The 27,786-nt window shown below is 36.3% G+C and overlaps 1 protein-coding gene across 4 annotated transcripts in view; it reads right to left on the bottom strand.

The window, feature by feature from the left end:
- Positions 1–8,104: 8,104 nt before the first annotated feature.
- Positions 8,105–27,786, bottom strand: part of pcdh11 (protocadherin 11) — a 167,784-nt gene continuing 148,102 nt past the window's right edge. For all 4 annotated transcript variants that reach the window (XM_028009165.1, XM_028009166.1, XM_028009167.1 and 1 more), the window contains one exon: positions 8,105–12,599. In XM_028009165.1, coding sequence (XP_027864966.1) covers positions 12,154–12,599 — 446 coding nt within the window. In that variant the 3' untranslated portion in view covers positions 8,105–12,153. The remainder of the gene's footprint in view (positions 12,600–27,786) is intronic.

The following is a 27,786-nucleotide window of genomic DNA, read 5'->3' as shown; positions in this document are numbered from 1 at the left end:
GTAGGTAATTACTTTTGGTACTTTTGGTGCAAAAGAGCAACATACCCATGACTGCACACAGTGGTGGCAGCATTGTGCTCTTAAGATGGAACTGGGATTTTTGTTGAGGCTGATGAAATCATAAACAGTTTTATATACCAGTATAGTTTGCAACATCCTCAAGTGTCTGCTAAAAAGCTGGAATTAAAGAGGGATTTTGGTTTTCACCGTTACAATGACACTAAAAAGGTATCAAAATTAGGAAACAAATGACTTCATAAGAATGATAATTACATTTTGGGGATGTCTGGCCAGAGCCAAGATTTAATTTGATAGAAAAAGTGTGGTGTCACAAGAAGAAGCATGTGAAGAAAGGTTATTTCAGTCTGACAGATTCTGAGAACTTTTTAATTTACTTCAATATATTTGTTTTCTGTTAAATAATGAATGACAAAGTTAAATTATATATAATGGTCTCATTTTTTATGTTGCGAAAAATAGCATTTTGACAGAACTGTCTGTAATGTTTTAGATAGATAGATAGATAGATAGATAGATAGATAGATAGATAGATAGATAGATAGATAGATAGATATTTGCTTAATTTATCATCACTTTATCATTAATTTAGCGATCTTACAACAATGAAACAACAAATAAGACCTCTAACCATAACACTTTATTAGATATTCAAAGTACAAACATAACACAGTCTGCTTCAACGTTGTTGTTTCGTTTGATCTTCCGGATTTCAAAGAGCAGGGAGAGGCATCCTATCATCGGATAGACTCTGACAATAAACTCCATGGAGGAAGAGCTTCAGGGACCAGCCTGAACTGCAGGAAAGCTGCATGTGTGCTGAACATGAACAGGCTTGTCAGGCACTGTGGCTGCCCTGTGATACTGTCTCAAAAAACTCGCAGCTAAAGCACTTTCACTGATCTACTTCCGAACTGCGAAAAGGGCAGGGTATGAGCTCTGTTCCTTTTCATTACCTATCAGGCATGCCAGTGTTATACATGTATCAACTTTTCTTTTAGCCAGGTGGAAAGCCATTAACATTTTAGCCCCACAAGCATAGCTGAACCAGTGATTTCCAAGTGAAGCATAAAGACCTACCTTTATCTTTATTATGAAAAATAAGACATTCCTCATAAAGACCTATGTCTTATTTGTTCCCGATGAGCTAAAGCAAGTTAAGAAACACAAAAAAGTGAAGAAAATGTGAACAAATTAGACACAATTCTTTAATTATTATTATTTAATATTTAAAGCGGGCTGCACAGTGGCGCAGTTGGTAGCACTGTTGCCTTGCAGCAAGAAGGTCCTGGGTTCGATTCCCGGCCGGGGTCTTTCTGCATGGAGTTTGCATGTTCTCCCTGTGCATGCGTGGGTTCTCTCCGGGTACTCCGGCTTCCTCCCACAGTCCAAAAACATGACTGTCAGGTCAATTGGTTTCTCTAAATTCTCCCTAGGTGTGAGTGTGTGTGTGCATGGTTGTTTGTCCTGTATGTCTCTGTGTTGCCCTGCGACAGACTGGCGACCTGTCCAGGGTGTACCCCGCCTCTCGCCCGGAACGTAGCTGGAGATGGGCACCAGCAACCCTCCCGACCCCATTAGGGACAAGGGTGAACAGAAAATGGATGGATGGATGGATGGATGGATGGATGGATATTTAAAGCGCCCAAAATCAAAAGTATTATTCAGTGATCATTTTATTCTTGCACTGAGATATGTCTAAACTCCTTCTAGATATACACATTTTAATTGCAGTTAAGAAATATATAAATACATCTTAATTAACATGATTTTAACACTGATGAGCAAAGACAAAACAATTTAAATGTCCATTTTTTTTCAACCAATGCTTGCCTAAAATGTTACTTGTAATGCTTTTGTTTTCTATTTTTAACAAGTAAAATATGTGCATATATATTCCGTTTATAAATACAACCACAAAAAAACTACAGTGACCTTTATCTTTAATTTTAGTGGTTGTCTGAAATGCTCCCAAAACTTAAAACAGCTTAGTGGGTCGACATGGGGTCAAACTAGACTCTCTACGATGAAAGTCACTCCTTCAGGCTGGCCTGACACGACATAAGGACACGTCTCCACCTCAAAAAAACTGCTAATTGACTTTTCATTGGCATAATTTCTGTGGCGCTGGCATGTAATTTCAACACATCACCTGCCACGATAAGTGTTTAAAAGGTCATGAATGTTTCAACTGTTTTATCACAGTATGTTGCCTCACTCAATATGTTATTTCATTGGGGGAAAATAAAACACTTAACCTTAAGCAGGACACGTAGAATATAAAAAAATATAAGTATCTCCTTTATTCTTCCACCATTCTTTGGTTTACCAGTGTTTTAGACAACCACATTCCACAATCAGTCACCGAGTAACACACATTGATCTAGCTTTGGGAACTAGTTTTATGACTTTTTATGTATTTATGTCACACAGCAATATGAAGACGAGTTTTGTTGAAGGTCTCAGGAGTAATTTCCAAAAGGTGTCCCTCCAGGTTGAGCAGAGAGGAAATAAACTCTTTAGGATTGCTGCCCTCTCTTTGCGGAAAACCCCACAGAAATACAGCCTGATGCCTCAGGGAGCCGATGCAGCTAGTGGTTGTGAAAGTCACTTCGGGCAGATGAATTTGTTGGAATATGTTATCGCAGCTTGCTCTCTCATTTCCCCTATCTCTTTGTGTCAGTTATTATCTCCACTGTTTTTATGGAACAATACATTTCTTCCAATTAAACTACAAACCTATTGTTTGTTGAACATCATCATAAACAAATAGTAATTTGCAATATTTTTCTCTAGGCAGTTGTTTTTAATTTGTTAACCTGCCATATCTGATTTAAATTAATTTGTGACTTACTTTAAAACAAAAACAGCCAAACTATTAGTAAGTTTAGAGCAACATTGTTAGGGGTGAATTTTAAACTGTTACAAGAGAAATATTTTAAAATATGTCTACTTATAATAAGTGATGTTTTACTGAATTGCTATTAGAAAGGTATTCATGCTTTATTTGAGAAAAATGTAGACAAGTGAGAAACTGATGAGGATTACATTTATAATTAAAAGGCATGCTTTTCCATTGTGTTTGGGGTTGTGGCACAAAATAGCTTTCATGACAGAAATTGAGCAAGACAGCCCATAAAGAATCCAAAGATTGCAGAGTGATGACTTTTGATTCTGAAGACTGAACTTGAGCTTTAATGGGTAGTACAATGACCACACATGGCAACGGTTTTAAGTCAGTAAGACTTTAAATTCGTAAACTGAAGATTTATATGATGATTGTAATGAACCAGCCTAGTTATTTAATCCCTTACATTCCTTTATAAGGAAGAGCTCCATATTTTTCTTTCTAAGCCGATGTGCAAGGCGTCAGACTGTCTCCTACAAAAAAATAGCTATTTCAGAAATGACCTCATTTTCATGGCCTGCCTAAAATATTTCTATGTGTATACAGTTGTCCGTCCCTTGGATGTCGTTGGCATATCTCTGAAGCAATTTTCTCAACTATGAATAATTCACCAGATATTATTCCAAAGGTCATCTTATAGTAATTAGTACCCTGCTGTTGACTAAACAGCCTCTGGGTACCTGATGGCCAGTTTAATTACAATTTAAAATGAGTGTACTATTTGACGATCTCTATATGTTCTCTTGACACTTGAACAGATGACACCTTGAGAACTAAGCAGGCGTGTTGGGCTTGTTAGCATATTGGTAAGGAGTTTGTATTGTGCTTGTATGTGTCAGCCTGCTGGTACAACCACATTTTCGTTTTGCTAAAATATGCAGTAATTACTGGAAATACAGATTGTTGTTGTTGGGTATGTGTTTTGACAGTGCAGATATTCTTTGGACCGTCACTGTCTTATTAGCCAATTACCATGGAAAACTAACAGAGCAGGTCACAGCAGACTCCGTAAGGAGACTGGGGACTGAACATATGCTGAGGAGACATTGAGATGACACAGTCCAGAGAGGCTTTGGAGAGTTACCAGCAAGGTGTCATGGCTCTTTGTGTCTCACAAGTACTGAGAAATTCTGTCATGTCCTGTTGCTGTAAACATCAACCCTTGCACTGCAATGTGTGCTGGAGGTTTCCTCTTAAAGGACTCACATATTTTCATAAATGAATAGTGGGTAAAGCATTAGGGCAAAAAAAAGCCTCAGGTAGCATAGTAGCTTGAGGGGTTGAGGCTGCAAGAGATGCTTTGAGGCTTTAAATTTTACATGGATGGGATAATGACTTACAGAGAAGGATGAATGAATAAAAAGATAGAAAGTAGTAGCTCATTGTGAATTGTTTCCAATTATATGTAAATAACTAAACATTTTATTCTGTTTAAATTAATGGACAATCATATTCAATAAATAAGAATGTTATTGAAAAGTTTAATTATTTCCATGAGTGAAGAATATTGAATAGACTGAATACATAGACTATTTTCAGCCTATATATGTTTTTTTTATTTTAAAGGTAAAAAAAACAACCTGCTCTGTTCAATTTTAGAATATTACATCATAATATTCTAAAATTATGATGTAATAATTTACATCATATTTGTAAATTATTACATCATGTTTTAAATGGAAATCCAGTTTAAATGGAGAAATTCTGCAAAAATTAATAATTATGTTCCAAAGAAATGAAATTCTAAACCCCAGCCTGGACAGGCTGAGCAGGCTGGGGTTTAGTGTACTCACAGTACACTCATAGTACACTATTTATTGAATATTACTGTAAGGGATACATATCCCAGTTTGGATTTCAACAACAGATGCTCAAAAGTCAGTTCATTTATTTTTTACTAGATTGACATACGCTTCTTTTTTATTCCTTGTTTTATATAAAAGTAATGGAAAAACATACCACATCCATTGTTGTACATGTACATTCATTGTTTAAAATGCTCTAAATGTAACATCTCCACTCAAGAGAGCCAAGCTAAAGATGGGTTGATTTTAAAGGAAAATTAAATCAACACCAGAAAGCTGCTTTTGAGCAAAGCTTTCAGAAAGGTAAAATGACTCATATCATTTTAGACTTCTGCCGTTTCTAATTTTGCTTTCATTTCAAATGCACAAAATCAGTGAATAGATAAAACACTCACCCTTTAGGTATGCATGATTAGTTTGCGTAAGATCAAATTATGACCTACAATTATGTACCAAAAATGTGTGACCCTATACAGTGGTGTTTAAAAATGAAACAAACAAAATCTTGAGTTCATGTGTAACCAAGGCAACTAACACAATGAAAATCTCCAACATAACATTATCTTTGTGCCGTTAGTGTGTACTCCAAGTTTCACTCTCTATATCTATAAAGGCAATGAATGATGTGAAGTGTGTTCTGAACCCAGTGTGGCCAAAGCACACACACATTTCACTGTGAACTCTGTATCAGTAACAAATGCCTCATGGAGGTAGAATCAAAAAAAGCAGACAGCAGAAGTAAGTGCATCACCTTTTGCAATCAGTGGAAAGTTTGAATGTAATAAAATAGAAATATTCTTTATTATTCCTCAGTGGAAAATTATTCTGTCTGAAATTATAATCTTTTCTGTCTTCCTTTTTTTTTTTTTTTACTGTTCACATCCTGTCTACTTGGTTAACTAACTCTATTTGGCCTAATTCTTTCTTTTGAAATTATTCAAATACCTCCACCTCACCCAGCACCTACACTGATGGCTTGGATCTTAGTTCAAATTGCAAAAATAGCATTTTATAGCAAAAAGAAACTGACGCTTTGTGTCTAAAAGTGGTCCACTCTGACTGGCAGATCTATGTATGTTTTGATCTGATACATTTGATAAACATTTAGAACAAGAGTACATACGGCAAAGATCAGACTGTGTCAGAGGTGTATGCCCTTATTTACCGTCATACTCAATAAATAAGAACATGTCTTTTGATGAGGCTTGTTTGTCAGATTATAAGAACTCTTTGAAAATTAAACTTTAACCATGAATTAAACATTTGATTCATGAAGCCCACATTTCTGTACTGAAAATATATATTTTTCTTTTATTGGTCTGATGAAATATTATATTAATATATATCCTTCCAAAAAACTAAATGTCATGTTTTCTTTACCTGTAAGCAACTACCCGAAAAAAAAAAGACTTGAAAACATTAGTCTGTTTTTGTAATTAATCTCTATATTGCGTTTCACTCGGTAAATGGAGTTACTGAAATAAATTAACTTTAGTCATTTTCTAATATATTGAATAACTATGGACATTCAGTATTGCACACTTCTCAACAATTATGGCATTATAAAAATAAAGATAACTTTTCTTTGAAAATATGAAACGTATCTTTGATAACATCTCTTGCAGAGGGGTTCATCCATTTCAAAGTTGACATTACAGTAATTTTTTGTGCAAGTAAAAGGAGAAAATAGTTATATTTGTTAATCAAACTGAAAAAGCCTTTTGTTCATTTGTCTTTGAAAAAATATTGTGTTTTTAAGGTCAATAAAGCCATTGTGCCTATTTGCAATTAACTTACATTTTAGAAACTTTTAGGAAGCTCTACTACTGTCCCTAATATAGAAAATGCAGGATTGATATTAGAACTAAAGAGAATGGGTGAAATATGATGTGGTCAAATGAATGCAAATAACATCCCATTAAGTTGTTTAAATGTACAATTTGCTATCTTTATAAAGATATTAGTTTTGAATATATGTCTGTAGTTTGACTGGTTCATTCTAAAACAATAAATCTCCTCAGCTCTAAACAATTATACTGTAGCTCAGGCTGTATGTTTAAGGTCATTGTCCCACTGGAGGGTGAGCCATTTGTAAGTTTGCATGTTATCAGGTTTACTTTCTGGATTGTCCTGTATTGAACTTTACCTCTGACAAGTTAGCATGATGCTGCCACTATGTTTTATATTACATACGGTCTGTTCAAAACAAAGTGTCAGTTTATAAGTCATATAAGTTTGTTGACATATTTTCTCCAGTTACTATACACTTTGCTGCTGCTTGTCTAATGAATGTTTTATTTTTTACCAAGCATATCAGTTTAGTTGGATGGCCATGTATTGATGGTGTCAGATATGGACTTGTACGATGCTCTTTGGCTCCTCAATTATCCTCTTATCACTGCTCTACAAGATTTTTAATTTTCTGGAACTTTCCAGTGTGATACTGTTTTGTACACAAATGTTCATTAAACTTCCGAGAACTGCTGTTTATTCATTCTGAGGTCAAGATTCAGTAGTAAGGTTTGTTAGGTTTGTCTTAGTGACTACCTCTTCAAGATTGGTTAAATTTTCTTCCAACAAAAGCTCTTCAATCACAAGAATATCTTTTATGTTTTTTTTTAACTTCCACTTGTGTTCCAAACCAGTGGTCCCCAACCACCGGATCAATTGGTACCGGGCCGCGCAAGAAATAATGAACTACTTCCGGATCTTTTATTTTGAAAATCCTAAACCGGATTTTACCGGTTACGTCTTGGCGTCAAAATTGAGCCAACTTGCAGCAGAATGAGTAACAAAGCAACATCGGAGTACAGTGAACCCTCGCTATATCGCGGTTCACTTCATATTAAAATTATTATTTTACAGTACAGTAGTTATTTGTAAAAAAAATTTTTATACAGTACTTTTTATTTGTTAAACAAATGTTTGGGCCTGTACAAAGGTTTTGTTCTTTGGTTTCAATGTATTATGGAGTATTTTATTGTATAATAATTGCAAAAAAATAAAGGTTCCTACTTCGCGGATTTCGCCTATCGCGGGTCAGCCCCCCCGCCGTCCCGATACGTACGACGTGCGTGCACCCCCCGCCGGTCCGCAGCAAAATTGCGAAGGGCTGAGCGGTCCGCGCGACTAAAAAGGTTGGGGACCACTGTTCCAAACCTCAAATAACTTCCTCCTTATTATTGTCTTTTTGAAGTTTTTGAAATCTAAAACTGCCTCATACCATTTTGTGCTTGGTTTACACAATCTTTCACCTGTCATGACAAAAATACTGACAATATTTGTTACTTCATGTCTATTACTGTAACACAAAAACAGCTGCCAGAAGAATCACATCAAACAAGAAACAATTAGAAAAAACTGAATCCGTGCATTCTTTGATGTCTCAATATTTAATGGCTCAATTAAAATTCATAGCAAGGTATTTTTTCATAGAATTAAGGTGGGTATCTTACAAAGGCATGACAACACAGACCGTATAGCTTTAACGGACTAATACAGATTTGCTGGCAAGCATTGAAGCCGTCTCTTAAAGCAAACTTTACCTGACTCACAGATGACTAATTTACAAGCATATACTTAAGTCTTCTATCATGTTTTATATTCTTTTTGTACAAGATACATTTGTGTACACAAAATCGTTCAGCAAGGTGTGCGGTAGTTCACACACTCGCATACACACGCTCATACTTGCAAGGAGACACATGCTCACTTGCACATACAGAAGATCACCTATAAACACATTCAATCTCATGAATATTATGCATATGCAGTCATTTACATTACAACAGAGATTGTCATCTCATCACTTCCCATGTATTTCCCTTTTTGTTTGTTGTGAACCAAGTAAATTCCAGTCCTCTCAAGTCAGCAACCACTATCATTTCTGAGGGGGTACTGCTATTTACAATTTCAAATCCAGATCAAGTGACTGTATAGATAGTTGTGACTCTGTAGAGGTATATGTGGTATGGTAACTTCACAAGGTTTGAATGTGTACACTGTATAACATTTGTCTTGCTCCATTAAATGGAGGAACAGGAAGAGAAGTTAATATCTACACGGACACTGGTTCTAAAGATGTGGATGCATGAAGCACACAGTCCACAAAATGTCAGAATGTCGTCTCAGAGTCCAAACAGTTCATGCAAACAATGACACAGAGTTGACATGGTGATCTATAACACTCACTCTTAAAGAATCTGGTAAGGAAGGAAAGACTTTGCTTTTTTATATATATGTATATATTTTTTTCAGTTTTCTGTCTTTGCAGTGAAATGACAAAAGAAAATATGAAAACATTGAGAGCACAATCATGCAAAGTGAAAACTTGTGACCATTAATCATTTGGACTTTTCCAATAATTCTATAGACAAGGTAATCTTGACACAGAAAAAAATACTTCCCCATAGCTGCCTTACGTTGTAAAATAATAATAGGCTTTCAAATGATATGACTTTGTTTAAAAAAATAATAAATCACCCAATATACATCAGGAACAACATGATAAAACCAAATGCAGCCTAGTTTTCAAGAACAAAAGAGAAAATATGAATTGGGCTTTATATGAAACTGGTTTATATTCATGACTTCATTTGTTATACTTAAAGACAGGAAATATTATGTTCACTTACGACAGGTGACTGGATATTTCAGTTTAAGCTAATTTTAATTACAGTGCGATTGTGGGTATATCATTACATACCAATACTACATACACACTCACTGGCCACTTTATTTGGTAAGCCTTCCTAGTAATGAGTTGGACCCCTTTTTATCTCCAGAACGTCCTTAATTCAGTGTGAACTAGTTCCCAACAAAATATTGAAAACATTCCTTTGATACAATGTCAATGTTGAGAAAATGGCAATATAAAGTTGCTGTACATCCATCTTGTGGATTTCCTTTTCAGCCTCACCCCAGAGTTGGTTTAACGTGTTAATATTTGTTGAACATGAATGATTGTTATTGATGCTCTTTGAACTTAGTGCACCTAATAGATTGGCAATTTAATATCTCCCAATAAATGTATTAATTTAACTGTACAGCACTTTGGTTGTTTTTAAATGTGCCATAGAAATACATTTAACTTTGATTTAGTCTTGCGATGTGGTTGGGGAGTCTGAAAGAAGGGAAGATTTTCAATGTAGCTATAAACAATTCAACAAAAGAAAAATTTCTAAAGCCTCTCTTCAAAAAAATCTTTAATAATTTTGCAGAGTTTTAACAGATTCATCTGCCATGTAAATTCAAAGGTGGCAAGAGACTGAAAATATTTATGAATATTTCCAGGCAACTTTTGGATAAAATATTACAGGTGTCTGAAATGTGGAGTTGAATCTGCATTTGGCACAGTGATAAAACTCCAATTTTCTCTGACATTATGATGTATGCTCCCTTTGATATGCCATCGTTTTGATTAAAAATGCATTAGGAATACCACTCAGACTGCTAGAACAATGAGAGAAGAAAAGAAAGTAGAACAAGATAGAAGAAAAGTCAAAGTATTGGTAAATTAGCTGAAATTGGGTTCTCAGATGGGGACATTTTCTCAAACAGATGTGTATGGGAGGGTATAGCTAAGTTGACTGATTTGAATTCAATTCATTTTCATAATTGACTGAGGTGAAATTGAACTGCCCTTTCTTTGTCCTTGACACACTGTTCCCTTAAGTGATCATTTCAGTGAATATCAGATAAATCTCCTTTAAGAGGCATTATTCGAGAGAGTAAAATAGCTAAGAGCATACAAACACAATTTGCCTCGCACCTTCCCTTGAGGATATGGTGCTACGTTATAGATTTAGGCCTGCTCCCAATTTGCAAGATGCTACAAGAAAATGAATTGCATGAGTCATATACCTGATGATGTCGACACCTGGTTCGGATGGTACAGAAAAGAAAATATGGATATCAGCAAAGTTACTTATTGTTGTGGCAATACATTATGCTGCACCCAATCTGTTACAAGTTAGTCAGAAGTAGTTATTATCAGAGAAAATGTGCATGTTTGGGCAAAGATGACATTTTAAACTCTGTGAGGAATGACCTTCTGGGGGCACCGCTTAAAGAAATCCCAGTGCTTATTATAATAAATGCAGAAGGAACACAAAGCAAAATAATACAGTTAGACTCTATATGCTGTTAAAATTCTGGCAGGCTAGGATTTCTTTTCTAGTGCCAACAAAATGTAAAAGCTGATCTTAGAAACTCACCAACTTGCAGCAATTGATGTGTGAAATACTTTTGCTAATACCATAAGAACAAAAGAGGTATATAACACTACAGTCTTTGAGCTTTTGTCACCTTTTTCTCTGCCCTTGTATCTATTACTGGATTACCAACCAAATCTCTTTAAGCTTCCTAACCACAATAAGGTTCACAGCGGAAATCACACATCAAAGTAATTAGGCTGTGAATGCCATAATTGCATCCATAGATGTGTTTGTGAAGGGTTTCTGAGAAGAACAATTGAAAATGCAAACAAAAGGGGAAAAAAAGCTACTTTTCCAAAGCACATCTGTTTTTGCCTTTCAAGATCAAGCAACTGCAGTAATGCTGAGAGTGAACATTTAATAGGGTTGGCAGTGCTGCTACAATCACCACATGGAAAACTTTGTGAGTATGCATTTGTGCATGAGCATGAGTTTGTGTTGTTTTGAAAATGTTGTTTGTTTTCTGGTCCATGGTGAAAGTGTAGAATGCAAAAGATTAAGATGTGTCTTCCATTGCCCTAGATATGCTTTGTAGATGTTTCTCTCTTGTAACCCTTCTGCAGGCCCCTGCCCAAAATAGACTTCTGAAACACGTTCGGGTAGCAACATCTCTCACTGCCAAAGGAGCTTGTTACACTTGGTATAAAGAGCAATACTTCACTAGAACTTAAACAGAAACACCACCAGCCCAGAGCTCATAATTAACATTTAGCCTGATTTAGCTCACTCATAACACAAAGTACTGCATTTGCATTTGCATCTTTGCCAGGAATTGGTCTTTTAGGACACCGTCTCTGTAAGCAGGGCCTGTGAAGCTTTAAGTGTGTGGGTCCCTTTTTCTTATCACTATGCAAACATCACCAAACAGAAAGCAAAAGAATGCTCTTTTTTTCCTGTAATAATCTACTTTGGTATACAACTACTTTTTATTTATAATACAAGCATGTGATGAGTTGAGACTTTCATTTTCTTTCAAATGCATAAGCTGTCGGTCTGATTCCATTTGATTGTGTCTGAACATCGTTATCATGGTTTCATTCATACTCGAGTGTCTTCATTGGTAAAACTGAGCTTGGGCTGATCAAAGTTACTGAAATTCTGCATACATCTACATGTACGCAAACATAGCAACCATTAAGTCTCAAGCCATCTGTAGATGGAGTTTTATTTACTCTAAGTCAGGCCAGTGAAGACATGTCTCTTAGAATTACAGCTGGTGCTCATGTAGGAAAGAGCTGCTGCCACCAGTAGGAGTGTGCTGCCCAGGCGAGGAGAAGCTTGCCAGTGGAATGACCTTCACTGGGTCTTCCTTCTTACTGCTGCAGTGTCTATCCAGGGTGTTGTAGAACTGTGGTCGGTTGAACCCTTTGTCCAGTTCATCTCTTTTGGGCACAGATCTACCCAGAGTGTGCCGGCCATCCATGACCCCCATGCCACCTATGTTAGCTTTTACTCCCTGGAAGCCAAAGGAGGGGAGCGCAGCAGTGATGGTGGTGGTGGTAGGGGTAGAAGTGGGGCTGATGCTGCCAGGGCTCTGGAACTGGGCCAGGGTCGGGGGCATCCAGCAGCTGTCAGAGTGGCCCAGTATTAGACACTCCTGGGTGCAGGTCTCAGATGCCTCAGCCAGAGCTTTCTTCAAATTTACTTCAATGGCTGCAAAAAAGAACAGAAAGGAATTAATAAAAGGAGTTAATAAAACACTAAAGGCACTGAACATGTACTGTATATATTGTATATATTTCTGAGGTGATTTAAAATGAAATTCACACTATATGCTGAAGGCAACCAAAATAATCTATGCATACAGAAATAAACACAAATTATTCCATAAATTATACTAAATGTATAAAAAAATAGAGGGATAGAGTATTGCATCTAGACTCAAACAAGCAACTAGATTTTCTCCCTGGAAACATCAGTAGTTTACTTCTCCTTGTTTTGTTGAACTTTGAGTTCCTAGAAAATGAATCAACCCTTATTCATGTATATATGGACACCTGCTATTGGATAGATCTTTTTCAATTATCAGATTCATCTTGAACAATGCCTTGGTTATAAGAAACCTGTTTGAAGGCCATCTGTCAAATACACTAGCCTGTGTTACTTTGCACTGATAAGAAGCAAGGCAGCTTTATATCTAGAGATAAATTTGAGCTTTTTCAACATAGTCTGACTATAGAATATGAATATAAAAGGTGTATTACTTGGGTGATTACTCATGTCTGGTGGGAATTTCATATCAATGCTCCCTTCAGAAATATATTTATGCAATTAAAAAGTTTATGTTTAGTACTCTTTTTCACTCAGTACAGGGAGTGAGCTTGGAATTCATCGATTTGAGGTAGTCAATGCACTAAGTGAACTCATGAATCATAAAATAAACAGAAAAAAGTTGCAGTCTTATCTGAGGTTGACCCACAAAATGTCAGCCTTTTAGTGAAATGAAAGTCAGTTATAAATGTTTCATTTCATCTTGTAATGAGAAAAACACCAGCAGAGCATTTAATTTCCATTGGTATTCCCTTGACTCTTTCTGTTTACCTACAATATGCGATGAATTCCCTGTAGCTTAATTAGAGTTTGAAGAAATATGTCTCGCTGTTTGTGTCTCAGATTGGCTGTAGTGTGTTAAATATTTAATGAACATCTTAACAAAGCACTGTTTATTTTAATCACTGTCAATGCCCTTTTGATTTCTCAGAATCCAAAACAAATCTGGTGAAATAAGAAAATGCAAAGACCAAACACTGGAGATAAGAAATTGCCTTGCTTCAGGAATATTAAAAACTCTAGGATAGCACACAAAAGAAACAGTTATGCAACAAATGAAAATATAAAAAGATAAACAAAATATATAAAGATCTACAAAAGACAAAGAATCTAGGAGACTCAATCCAAGACACACTGAACCAACATTTATGTTTCCTGCATGGAAAGACGGAAGGAAAAAAAGAGAGCTAATGACAAGACCAGTGTGCAAAGCTAGGGACTCAGAGTATCTTATCTCATTATCCCAACATTGACATCACATGTGGAATGAGTCTGGGATGAGGCTTCAGCATGGAGACTTAGCAATAAAGCCTGTCATGGCAGATAATTAGAATGTAAAACAGTATGCGCCAAGGCAACCCAGAGCCTGCAGTGTTATGTTTCCTGGGCCATGCAAAGGAAAGAAAGGTCTTCATTCAAACATCACACTGCTCCTCTAGGCCCCAGCTTCAAGCTGTCATGTAGAAATTATTTAGTGTATTTGCATAAGTAAGAATGTTATAAATAATTAAGATGCTTTAGACCCTGGTGCAAAGTAAAGTAAGGACTATTTCATCAGCTGTACACACTCAATGTAGGTCTTATACACTGATTTTAGAAAAAAGATTGCTACAATATTTTGGGTTTTGTCAAAGCCTAGATGAAATTAAAAAGAAATTTTAAAACTAAATGTAATTTAATTTTGATCATATGTCTTGATATTGAGGAAGATTGGTACAAAATACCTTTCTTTTAGGTGTGTGCTGCAAAGAATTGAATATCAATTATGCCAGCGTTAATTATCAGAGCAGCGTCTGAAAATGAGTCGCACAGTATAAATTGTGAGGGTATATTTGGACTGCCCCCGTAGAGCCAAATCTGTCCTCTCCATATTGAACTGGAGTCACAGAGCAGGAGTGTATAAATCCCTTGGGCGGTAAATGTGTCACCTTTCAGAGGGTCACTAACTTCATTAAGGCTAAAATGGATGCTGCTTTCTCATTCTCCAAGCTAGCACAATAGGGCCGAGCCAAGTCTCCGCCATGAGCCTCAGTCAATCTTTGTCTAAATGTTTTTTTTATTTATTTTTTGCTGCTGCTGTAGCAATTTTGGGTCACTAATGGTTTTTATCAGGGTGCGATAGGTAACATAAGCATTAAATCGTACATTTAGATAAATTGACAAATTTTGTTGCTTTTTGCATTTTGAATCTTCTTTATTATATCAATCTGATCTATAAAATCAAATGAGGCAGTGCTAAAGACATTGTTGTCTGCACAGAATAGGGACAGTGATCTATAGCCCTCAGATGCTGCACCAAGCATCAATCTCCATTGATAGGGAACAATTTTATGATTACTAATAAATAATTCCTCCAAGTCTGAGCAAATTCACTGGTGGCTCCAGCCTGCATTACATAAATTAATAACCATTATTTTGCTTCCATTCTTACAATAGCTATATGTGATAAATATTCCATGCTTATGGACATGTTAATCACTCAAACTCATCTCAAGAAATATCTATAATAAAAAAAATGTCCTGCAGATTGGAGTTTACAAAGACTATTTTGGTTCCAATCGATAAATGAGATATAAAATCAAAGCACTGCTTCTGATCCATATTAAACATGTTTTAGCAAATGCATTATTCAATGTTTGTCATTGCATGTTTTTAATCGGCACCATAATTTTATAATTTTAGCTCTAGAAAACTTTAAATAAATATATATAATTAAATTATTTATTTGTAATATGAATATTTAAGGTAAAATGAACAAAGTGGATGTTTCTGTTACCAAATATTTGTGATCTGCCTACATTGCAAGAAGAAAATTGAAATGTTAGTAAAGAATTAATCACACAAGATTAACGTCAATGTTTCTCAAAAATTAAACAATCAGTGTAAAACATTGAGACAAATTACAATACTTCTCTAAAACTTTTATTTTTCTTTAATATATGTATATGTCCACAGAACAATGGACTCTGCTACATTACAGAACTTAAAACACTCTTTGGCCTTCTTTGCACAGCTTGAACTAATAACAGTTTTATGTCAACAGACTGGTTTTGTATAAAATATTTCTTAAGCTGCCTCACTGAAAGACATGAGCCTGTACTATTTTCAATTCCGGTGGGATAGTTCAGACAGGCTGCAGCGGGTTTGGGAGGGTACAAGGAAGACTTGAGTGATGTCGCTGACAGCTCTTGCTGCTTTTGTCAGCCAGAGGTGCGCCACAGCCCCTTTGTGATGCCGCTGCCTTTTGTATTCTGGGAAAACAACTGTACCCCACGGAGCTTACGGAAGAAATCATACATCAGTGATGCAACAGATCTCCTTGTGGTGTGAACATTCTTCCCTGTGTTCCCTTCAAGGAAATTTGAATGGCAGACAAGCGGGGATAAGAGCAAACAATGGGATGTCATAGACAACGCGACTGAGATCAGGCCTACTTTGCTCATTTGTGAAGATTCAGCTTTACTTGGTATTGGTGATGTGGCTAAAATAGTTTCCCACACTGTTTGATGTTCACTGAACATCCAATCAAAGTCTTACTCAGACTTCACTGAATCTCACTGTGAAAATCAATTCATGATCTGATTCAAAGCAGTCTGTCCCAGTGGGGAATCCATGAAAAATTCCTTTTTAAAGTAGTTGAAGACATTATGTGACCTATGACATTATGTTTTCTCCTTGATCTTTGGATCATTTACAAAACAAATACTTTTAATAGCCCAGAGCCATTTTGTTCTGCAGCAACAATACATTATTTAACCTGCCACAGCTCAAATAAACCTGTTTTAACACCTTAAAGGTTTTTGGCCAGGACTTTCGTTTGTGTGGCGCAACACAACTGGCAAAAACACTGAACATTTCATGGAAAAAGGCACAGATGAAAGATTCCTAGACGGTATGCAAAATATGCAAGAAAGTCATCTTCTAGTGTAAATATTGTTTAAATTACTATTGAAGCCCTGACTGATCTGAAGGAGGAGGTGACACAATGCAACCATATCTCTGTCATTCTCGATTAACTTTAGAGTGTCCATTCTGCCTTAGAACAACTTGCAATCCGGAAACAAAGTGAAATGAATCAAATGTTCAGGTGCCTGCTTCGACATACTTATAGAAATATATGGTCTATGATATAAAATAAATTTTCTCCAGCATTGTAATGCAAAACACGACCCTGTCAGAAATGTGTCAGGAAATTGCGCTGTGACTGAAATTGGTTGATTTTCAGCTTCATTGACCCTGACCACCAATCAACTGGTTTCGAACTGAGAAGCACAAACTTTTTTTTATCCATTGAACTGCTGAACACACCATACCCAGGCTGCAGTATCAGTGGGGTGTTTAAAAGGAAGTTAAGGAACCACTGAGATTAGTATTTAAAGGGGAAACAGCATTTTATTTTACACATTGAGACAGGAAGTTTATTCAGGCACTGAGAGAATAACAGAGTGTGAGGCATCAGAAGATAAATGAACACAGCTAAGTTTCTCTGTTTTATGTTTCCACGCTTTTCAGCTACTGCATTTACAGAATATTTGAAAGTATATTTGAAAATGAGAACCTTTGAAATGGTAGTTATGCACATTTCCTTGAGAAATATCTGTATTTCTGAAGGCAATCAAAAATAGAGTGCTGTTTCAGTTAAGCTAACCTTGCTAACAGTGCTAATTGCTAAAATGTTTAAGATTCATAAACATTTGGCCTTTGTTTTAAAATGGTAAACGCCTATTTTAAAGCACCCACTCTGACGAACAACAATGTGACATTGTCACTCCAAATGAAAAAAAACAAAAAAAAACTAACCTCTTGTCAGGTGGGACAAACCCTATTTTGAGAAAATTTAGGCTTTAGGCTGATTTTAGAGATCAGAAATCAGCCATAAACATATGACTGATGCAGCACTAGACCCCATGTATGTCTAACATACTCCTTTAGTTTCTAAGAGCTGTACTCTTAGGTTTCAACTTTTTGCTGTAATAAAATCCATAAACACATGATCCTCAATGCTTAAACTCTATCTGTCTATAACACACATGTGCACACAAAAAGTAGGTAGGACGCATCTGACTGGACCATCTCAGCATAACGGTATGAGAGATGTAACATGACAGTTAATGATATTTAGTGACAGAACTTGTTACATCTTGATGAGCTTCACATTAAGATCTGCACACATCTCACGATTCAGCTCATTATTTCAGCATGCACAAACTCATTATTGCTAATTAAAAGGATAATTGCATGCATCTAGGACATTAGAGCCTTTGAAGAGCTATCAGGAAGGTGGACTAGGCCTCAACCTTTCATACATTGCTAACAATGCATTTACAAATAAAAACACCAGTAGGGTGTTCTGAGTAAATGTATGTCTGTACCATTACATGTGATCTTGTATTTTTATTGCTTTGCATAACATGCAGTTGTACTGAGCACTTTTGCTTTTAATACATTAACCTATCAAAAAATTTTGTTTTTCTTAAAAACATATATAGTTGTTATATAGTAATTGTTAAAGTTACAGTATACCATCCATCATGCATATGCAGTGTACGAATGTGAAGATCTTCTATCTTCCACAGTCATAGAAGATATTGTGTGCACAAAAATTCAAGTATATTCTAGAGGTTATACGTTTTATTTATAATGTCATTAAAATAAACCTTATTAAAAAAAAAACTGGGATAAACAGCCACATAAAATACGTTACCTTACCTTTGACTAATATTGTCTGAGTTATTAAGAAGTTCTACATGCTAATATTTATCAGGAGGGAAAAAATTTTAACACTACAACGTCATAAGAGCTTGTGTGACTAAAACATCAATAAAAAGTAAATGCAAGAAGAACATATTGGCTTCTCAAGTGAGGGTAAGTATGAAATCAAACAACACAAATATAGAAATGTGACAAGTTATTTCAAAGAAAGAAATTGGTTTTATAATTAAGCTATTTGTCATTCCATCTGAAACACACAACAAACATTCAACAAGCAAAAGAATGGTTATTAATAAAATTAGTGCCTATAAAAGCCTTCGGTTTCCACTAAAACGAGGGACACAATTATCTGAAAAATGAGTGACTGTTTTATTTACGTAGAAATACACATACAAAGGTGCCCAGTTATGAACATTTAATGTCTCTCTTGAATTTTGTTAGTTTAGCCTTATTGAAAAGGAATGTAACCAATTTGTGCAGGAGTCTGCTGACATGTTTAAACTCCTACAGAACCTAAATATTCTGATAAAAAAATATTCTGATTAAACAAAAAATCTACAGAGACTGATTTCTGATGGCTTGGACTCTGTATAACATACTTTGAAAGTTCTTCTTACGTGGGACTTTAATAAGGATAAAAGTAACAGTTTGTAAGTTCATTGCTAACAATCCTTGACATCTGTGAAAAAAGAAAAAACCTGTAGCCTTGGCAATCGCTTAGAATGTGTATTTTCTTTTTATGTCAGACTTAAATTTGCTTTCTTTTTCTACTTTTAACTGCTGAAGGTACAGTACAATCCCAAGTAAAGACTGTCAGTGTCGCTGTGGTCAAGGACATTTAGAAGAAATAAAGGCTCTATTGGAACAACAGAAACATGGTATGTGTTTTGATGACGTCAGGAATAATAGCAAGGTCAATAGTCATATTTCTCAGATACATAAATTTTTACTCTAGCATGTAAGTCATTGCCACATTTTTAAATGCAGCTAAGCAAATTCATTCAAAGAGTAAACAATGAACGGACTCCATCCATCCGTCTGTCCATCCATCCATTACTTTATATTGCTAAATTCAGCTTACACTCTCTGCCTTAATTCTCAATGGAAATAATCATAAGGTGTTGGGAGCATTTCCTAGTTTCTACAGATTTGCTATCTGCATATCTTTGATGGGAATCTTCCATTCCATTACTTCTCTTTGCACACTAGAGTGCAATGAGGCTGTTGTTTATATATATATATAAAAAAAAGAAATCTCCTCTGACCTTTTATAACAACAAATCTGTTTTTGTTGTTAATACAATTGTATCCGCACTGGATATTTTATCTTTTTTGGAGCATTTTCTTTAAATATTAGATATGTTTATGAATGGAAATCCCTCTAGATCAGCAGTTTCTGAAATATTCAGACCAGCCCATCTGGCACCAACAACCATGACATGTTCAGATTCACTTAAATAACCACTCTTGTGCATCCTGATGCTTGAATTGAACTTCAACAAGCTGTCCTCACTGTGACTAGATGCCTAAATGCTTTGAATTTGGCTGATCTGCTATTCAATATGTATTTCTATTCTGTGAGTTCTTTGTCTGCCTCTAGTGGGAAATGCCCACAAATACTTTCAAAAGGATGCACCCTAATCACTAGTGGCTCCTTTTTATGCAGAGGAGGAGCAGCTCCACCCTGAGTTTCTCTTGAATGATAGAGCTTAGTGTCCAGGATCTTCTTCTTTTGGTTATAATTAACATCTCAAGACTATGAGCATGGATCGGAAGATTGAGCAACTGGTAAATCGAGAGCTCGGCTTCACGACAACACACAGGAGGAGCAATGCAGCGTCCATCAATCCCTAGCTCTATCCTACCATCACACATGAAAAAGACACTGTGATATTTGATTTCCTCTACTTGAAGCAAAGACTGACCCCAGACTTCATGCTTTTGGCTATTATCATCAGGGAGACAAAAGTTTAACAATTGCAACACAAAGAACAGTTTAAATCAGATACTTTTGATATTGGAAAACAGAAGATCTTTGCACTGAAACATATATTTCAAAGCAACTCTATGGAGCACTGATGCAATGTGAGATATCAGAAATGGCAAAGCCATCACTCCCCGTTTTTTGCCTCCTAAAACAAATAGTCCCTGAGTAATGGATGGCCCTTTTTTTTAGAGGAGACAATGCGAGTAAGATAAAAAGGAAGTGAGGTTGTCCATATATACTCTAGACTAATTACGTCTGATGCATTTACTAAGACGCCTCTGACAACAGCGAGTCTCAGAGCCACATACGTATTTATCAGCGCTCGTGGGACCTATACAGCTCCTCGCCTGTAATCCATCTAGCCTTGTCTTCCCGCGACCCCTTTTGCTTTCCTAGTGTTTGACCCATTGTAACGGAAAGTAATTGCAGGCAGAAAACAACATCTAATGATTGCTCTATCTGGAAGTCTGAGAGAGCATAAAAAGTCACAGACAGGTACTTTCAACAAAGGGAGGAGGCCTTTTTGTTCCCGACACACAATTTCAGACTACAAAGAATATTATTGACTTGGTAAAGATTAGAACACCAAAACAAATAACAAAGCACAGAGGGAGGACAAAGTGCACAGAGAGAGAAAGGATCTCTTGAACAAGCAAGTGCCAAACACTTGCTTCTTTCTATTTGTTGCCATTGATTAAAAGTATGTAGCAGGTTGAAGCACCCATTCCTCCACTGAGGCTATACAACTCAGAAAGAATGTACAGATTTAATGTAATGCATATCCTTTATCTTTCACTCACCCTTGTTGTCAAGCAAGGAAAAAGCACCTTAAAATGTTATTTCACCATCACACAGAATGCCTGCAGACAGAAAAAAAAGCCCACTCTGACATCTAAAACTGCCTTTTTATGTGATTTTCATCAACAGAAGGCACAGTTTGGTAGCTAAAACACAAAAACAGTTTTCTTATACTTGATTTTTTTTTTTTCTTTCAAAGCCTGTGTTCGTGTCTGACATTGGTTGATTACATCTCTTTTATTATACCCAGGCTACCATTGGGCCTCCCTACCTGAGGACAAGATGCCGGTGTCACCATCAACACAATCAGGCCTGGCCAAATACGCAGCATGGGCCAGATAGATGAGAGGTACAAACACCGTAACAATCTGCAATCAGCGCTCATCACCACAATGACACACAGAGGAGGAGGCACAGAGTTTCCATGGGGGGCAAAAACAGAAGACACGCTCGTGAAGGTGCACACACATATTTTGTGATTGCTCGCAGTTTAAAATCTCTTACAAGGCTATCCATTCATTCTCCTTTCTGTAAATTTGCACTTGTGCAGGCACTGGATGATACTGCAGATATACAGTGCAGGTGTGCTGGCACTGACAAGGAGGCAATACATAAATGTTTATTTATAAGACAAAAAAAATGAACATGTCTTAAAATTCATTGCACATCTAAGAATGGCTGAACATTTCCATATTGTGTAGATAATATGAGCTGTGGGAGATGAAAATAAAGAGCAAGGAATGAAAGGGAAGTGAAAATGTTTTGGAGGGATTAAGAAAGAAAGGAAAATAATAGGTTGATTAAGTAAGAGCTGACAAAGCAGTCTTGATATTTGCGAGAAGATTGAATTATTCCAGCTGGAATACTATCAAAACAATCTTGATTATTTTTGAGACGACTGATCTAAAAATGTAAATGTCATTTATAACACTATAAGCTTTCAAATTAAAAGCCGATTTGAAGCATAAGCAGAATTCCTCAAAGAATTCAACCTGTTGTCTAACAGGGAGCCAATATTAACATGTCTTGACTTTTTTCCTTATTCACCTTTCTCACAGACATAGATTTTAGTATATTTTATTTTAACTTTATGTGATACAGCCAAACAAAGCATATATTTAAAATGTAAGGAAAATGATGTATAATTTCTAAAAATTCCCAGTTGTAATTGCAGGGAAAGATGAAATAATGAAGCTGAATTTAAAATATGCATGCCACACTTTTTGCATTTACTGAAAAAAATGGAAAATTAAGATTGTACAATTTTCCTGCTACATCACCATTCTGCGTTACTTTGTGCAGGTCTATCATATGAGGTAAATACCTTTACATCAGTGGTTGCAACCAGACGCAATGGAGGAAATGTCAAGGGGTGGGAATATTTTTGCAAGGTTGTGTATGTTCTAACTCTATGGCTATTAAATATGTGTCGCCTGTTTTGCTTGATGGAAAATACAGGAGAGACAAACTGTACAGCATCCTGTGATGTGCTACATCCTGTGTCATGTAACAAGCAAATTCATCACACTGACCCATTGCCCCCAATTATTATGGAAAACAAGAATGAATCAAATTAACATTGAAGAAGCTCTCAGTTCCAGCAGTCTCTCTGTATAGCCGAAGGATGCCGCAGGAGGAAAAGAGAGGGTAATAAACAAGGTGCCACTCTATATGCCATATATCTTGCAGTCATTGATGATTAGCTGTTTTCCCTTAGCCATACATTATTGTTATTGCCTGCAGAGCTGGGCAGATAGGAAGTGGATACAAAGGCATTGTGAAGCCCATCTTTCAAGTGATAACAGGCAGACTGAAAACAACTCAGTAGCAGCAGCAGCAGCAGCATCAGTAAGATTTCAGGACATGACTAATCTGGGTATGTTGAAAAATGTAATCTCTTTTATGACAGTGTTGAGAGGAGGACATGATGCACACTTTTTTGTCGTGTTTTTCTAGCGTGACGGTTTATTCTATTGTGAAGTGCTTCTGAGAGAAATGATTCAATGTGGTTACAAAAAGGAGTCTTTACAGATGTCAGCGGCTCAACTCGTGGTGTTTTGTCCTAAAAGGCAGCACAGAAAATGCGTAATCTGCAGAACTTGTCATCGTCAGAAGCAGACGGGTCCCCCTTTTTCTTCCCTCTGCATTGAAAATGTTTTGCAGACAGCTTAGGCATGAATGTAGTCTGTGTACGGTATTAGTCACAGTCATTAGTGATGAGCAAACTTACATTTCCAATATCAATGTGAAGTGTAGCATGGTAAAGGTTTTAATATGAAGGGCAGACTCTCTCCAGATTCCCCAGAGCATGTACACTTTAAAGGTTTTCCCTTTCCGAAGTGCCACAGAACCTCCTCCGGGGACAACTATTAATTTTTCACCGAAACCTCCCCTGAATAATGAATTCTGTCCTATTTATACGCTGCGATAAGTCCACTGAATGTCTAAAAAGGGGTTATCGTGAAAAGGGTAAGGCTTTCAGAGAGAGACCTGTTCCTGCTTAACATGTTTAATTCATCCACATCGCCATGTTCCCTGAAAGCAGGAGAAAAGTCATATAATGTATCACTGGCAAGCATGAAAGCAGACACAAGCAGCACATTCAATAAATCACAGCTTTACTTTTACTGTTTTGATGTTGACTGTCACAATCCTCCACCCAAGCACCAGCCAGCAAAAGTTCAGATGTGTGCTTTTTACTCCTCCGGGCCCCAGCTGACACATACACTCTCGCTAAAATCACAGAGGTACTCAGTGGCTTGTGTTAATGTTTCTGTCACCACGCACTTTACTTGGGGTGTGTTGAGTGCAGACATTGTCAGCACAGAGAGCGACAGACACGGATCGACACATGGAGAGGAGAGAGGGGAAGAGCATGTGTAAAATAGCAACATAGAAAAAGCTAAAAAAAAAAGAGGTACAAATTCAAGACCAGAAAGAAGTGGAGGTTTCAAAACAAACTAAAATTGAAAATAATTGCAAAACGTTAATACGTAACATAAACTTTGTGATAAGTACTGTACACAAACAAGTAAAATCTTTAAATTTAGATTATGCAAAATGGCTTCCTTGAAAAGCTAAAAGTACAAAGTTGTTAATTAAAAAGAAGAATTTATCTCTTTGGGCAAAATGAAAGTCAAAATAGTTGTAGCGATCCAGTAAATATTGTGTTTACTGGTACTGTACACTGCCAGACTAAATACACACATTACGTTAACGAGTGTATATAAATGTATTATATACAAACTTGTGCTAAAAAGTTTTGTCCTAGGTGATGTCAGGAAGTGAGAATTTCTTTTCACATAGAGCACATAATGATTGATTTTAGTTATACTTGTATCTATATATTTTTATTTATTTATGTCACTGCTTATGAGAGGTCGAACCAAGACATTGTACTACAAGTATTGAGTTGAAGCCCAAGTGAAGGCAAGCAGGCCAAACTGTATAAGGTATGCAAGTCTCAAATCGAGTCAAGTCCTAAGGTTTTATTAAGTCTTATAAGTCACTTGGCGAAATAGGCACTTTAGTCTGAATGATAATTATGTTGAGAATTTTAAATGATATTAAAACGTGTTTTTGTTTGTCAGAATACCCAGCAACTGGAAGTGAACTTCAAAATTATTCGAAAATTAGTTCTGGTGTTTCTTTTGCCTCCACAAAAACCAAAATATTCAGTGAATTTAGAAAATAATGATCCATAGTGAAATAAATTCACAGATTTATTTTAAAAGTATTACTTCAATGTGAATCATCTCCAGTGGCAAAAATCTAACAATGTTATACGACAGTGAAGAATCATAATCATTGCTCTCTTTTAAGAATATTTTGTGATGCATTTTCCCTCTACACAGTGGCCACACATTCATGGCAGTTGCGACCACCCAAACTAAATACTGATACAGCTGCTGGCATCACATGCATCACTGTTTGCAATTAAGTACCCATCAGACACATTAGTTTCTAGCTAGATCTAAAATCTTAAAATGTCTAAAAATTATGGTGCAGCTACTGTATCTTGCACAGTAGCCAATCAGTAATTTGGATGCCAGGTGCATTTTTTTTTCTTTTTTTAACTTTGCACACATCTTCCTGATAGCCCTCCCAGCTTTCCTCTACCACAGTGGAGTCTTTGCTGTCACCGTAGGATGCAGATAAAAAAAAACCATGTAAACAGAACAGCAAATGCAGCATGTTTGGTGCAGAAACATGAGGGGGATATTGGCAAATGGCAGGGGGCACTCAGTGGGCTGGATCAAGCACCTGGTTCCATTGTTGCGCGCCGGGCACGTTTCTTTGTAAAACCCTTTTGGTGTAAAATTTCTAGTCAAGTCCAAAGTCCTTTAAGAAATCAAGTCAAACAGAAATCATTAAAGTTTTGGCAAATTTGCCACAATTTGCTAAAACTTTGGCAAAAAAAAAAAAAAGTCAGATTTTTTGCGGGATATGTTGAAAATTTTTATGGCACCAGCAGTGCCACTTTAAGATTCCCCGTATTGCTCATATGCTATATAAATTTAAGCAAATGCTACAGAAAATTGTATTATTGGCCTTTATAGCATTCTTAATTAAAGTTGTGCAGTGGTGCACAGATGCTTTTACTGTACTAAAAAAAAAAACTCCCCTCCAGCAATCCAAATGCTTGAAGTAGCCCACCTGGCAGGGATCTTTGCTTTGTTTTCAATTTTCTCAAGCTAATGATTATTTAACCATTTGGGGTCACTCATAGATTGTGTATTTAAGGTTAAACTGACAGCCCAAGATGGTAAGGGAAACAATAGGTTTGAAGTGTCTTACACAGTCATTATGATGCAGTATAATAAATTTCATGATTTAGCTGCTGTATTCTTCATTTTGCTACCCAGAGAAGGGGTCTAGCTTGTGCCTAGCTCTAGCAATAAATGGACAGGTTGACAGTTGAACACAGAACTAGCAGACATACCGACACATTTTTCCACAGCTGTAAATTAGGCTCTCTGAAAGACCAAACATGCATTTTGGGCCTGAGAAAGGAAATTAAACTCTCAGGTCTTCCGGTTCTGGCCTGCTCTGCATCCCCAGAACCAGAACCAAACGAGGAGAAGCAGCTTTCAGCATCTATGCACCACAAATTTGGAACAAACTTCCAGAAAACTGTTAAACAGCTGAAACACTGACTTCTTTTAAATCTCAACTAAAAACCCACCTGTTTAGAATTGTATTTGAAATGTAATCAATTACAAATTTATGGATGGAACTTGACTTAATGCTTTGTTTTGATTATTGATTCTATATTGCATTGTGTTTCTGTGTTTGTAATGATGTAAAGCACTTTGAAATGTCTTGTTGCTGAAATGTGCTATACAAATAAAATTTGATTGATTGATACCTATAAAAATCATATGTATAAAGAGGGAGCATACAAACTCCATAGACCTTGGTTACTATTCAAAACCCTTCTGCTTTGAAGCAAAACTGTAACAACTTTAAATCATCAATGCATAACAACTCTCCTAAACTCAAGAGGCAAACCAATATCTTGTCTGTTCACAACTGACAACTTAGCAAAGATACTATCTTTAGGATGACAAGCACATCCTAATTTTATAATCTCATAATTATAGCCATCATAAAAACCAAAGATTACAGTTTCTAAATCAAAATAGTATTTCAGAGTCCACAAGAAGAGTTTCAAAGAGTTGTTTCCAAAGGGATTTTTAAGTCGCAATGTACACTTACTGTTAATGTGCAGTAATTTTAGCTTGCCTCTTGTGGTTTTTCGAAATATTCTTTTATGTAAAATACATAGAAATCTGTGAAGAAGCAACCAAAGAAAAATTAAACAAAAAAAAATAAAAATACCTTTCTTGCCACAAGGTCATTACACTGCATGTTACGGATGTTTTATTCCAGTACTTTCAAATATACTTTAATTTATTTCATGGCTATGCTTACAGTTGTTCCTTTAATAAAAATTTTGTGCCAAAGAAAAAAGACACAAAGAAAGTAAGTTTTCAAATTTTGTCTTTGATGACGACAACAATGCTCCAGAGGTTAAAGCTGTTCACAGAAGAGGAGACAGCAAAAATAGCCATGTCACATTTTTGTACAACAGCAACGACTGGCAACCCATTGACCTTGGTGTCTTTTATGCTGTTAAGCCCAGAGAGAACTATCAGATATTAACACCCCATATCTTTGAGTTTGTGTGGCTGTCATGCCCCGAGGACACTTGTATGTACATTTCTTTTTGTCCTGTGGTGCGATCATCTTTCTGTCAGTTGTTTTGGCCCCTCATGCTCACATACACACACACACACCGACACACACAAAAATACCAACAAAGAGCTAAGATATTGTGTAAGTGTCAGACTACTGTTTGTGTAGTATTTTATCTGTTGTCGACATGTCTTAGCAGAGCCAGGGGACAACGTGTGGAGACAGAAATTTTGATCCAAATAAAGAAAATTCAAGCTGTTATGTATATGTGTGTGAGAGTGAAACACAGTTGCTTTTTATATAATCAATGTGTGAAGGCACCAGTACCAATCTCTATGATAATTTACTTTTCAGCATGAGCACAGACAGCAACAC

Source organism: Xiphophorus couchianus, chromosome 23, assembly GCF_001444195.1.
Source record: "Xiphophorus couchianus chromosome 23, X_couchianus-1.0, whole genome shotgun sequence".
In the NCBI taxonomy this organism is placed as follows: domain Eukaryota; kingdom Metazoa; phylum Chordata; class Actinopteri; order Cyprinodontiformes; family Poeciliidae; genus Xiphophorus; species Xiphophorus couchianus.
The sequence above is the reverse complement of the archived record's forward strand: the minus strand, read 5'-3'. Positions and strand labels throughout refer to the sequence as shown.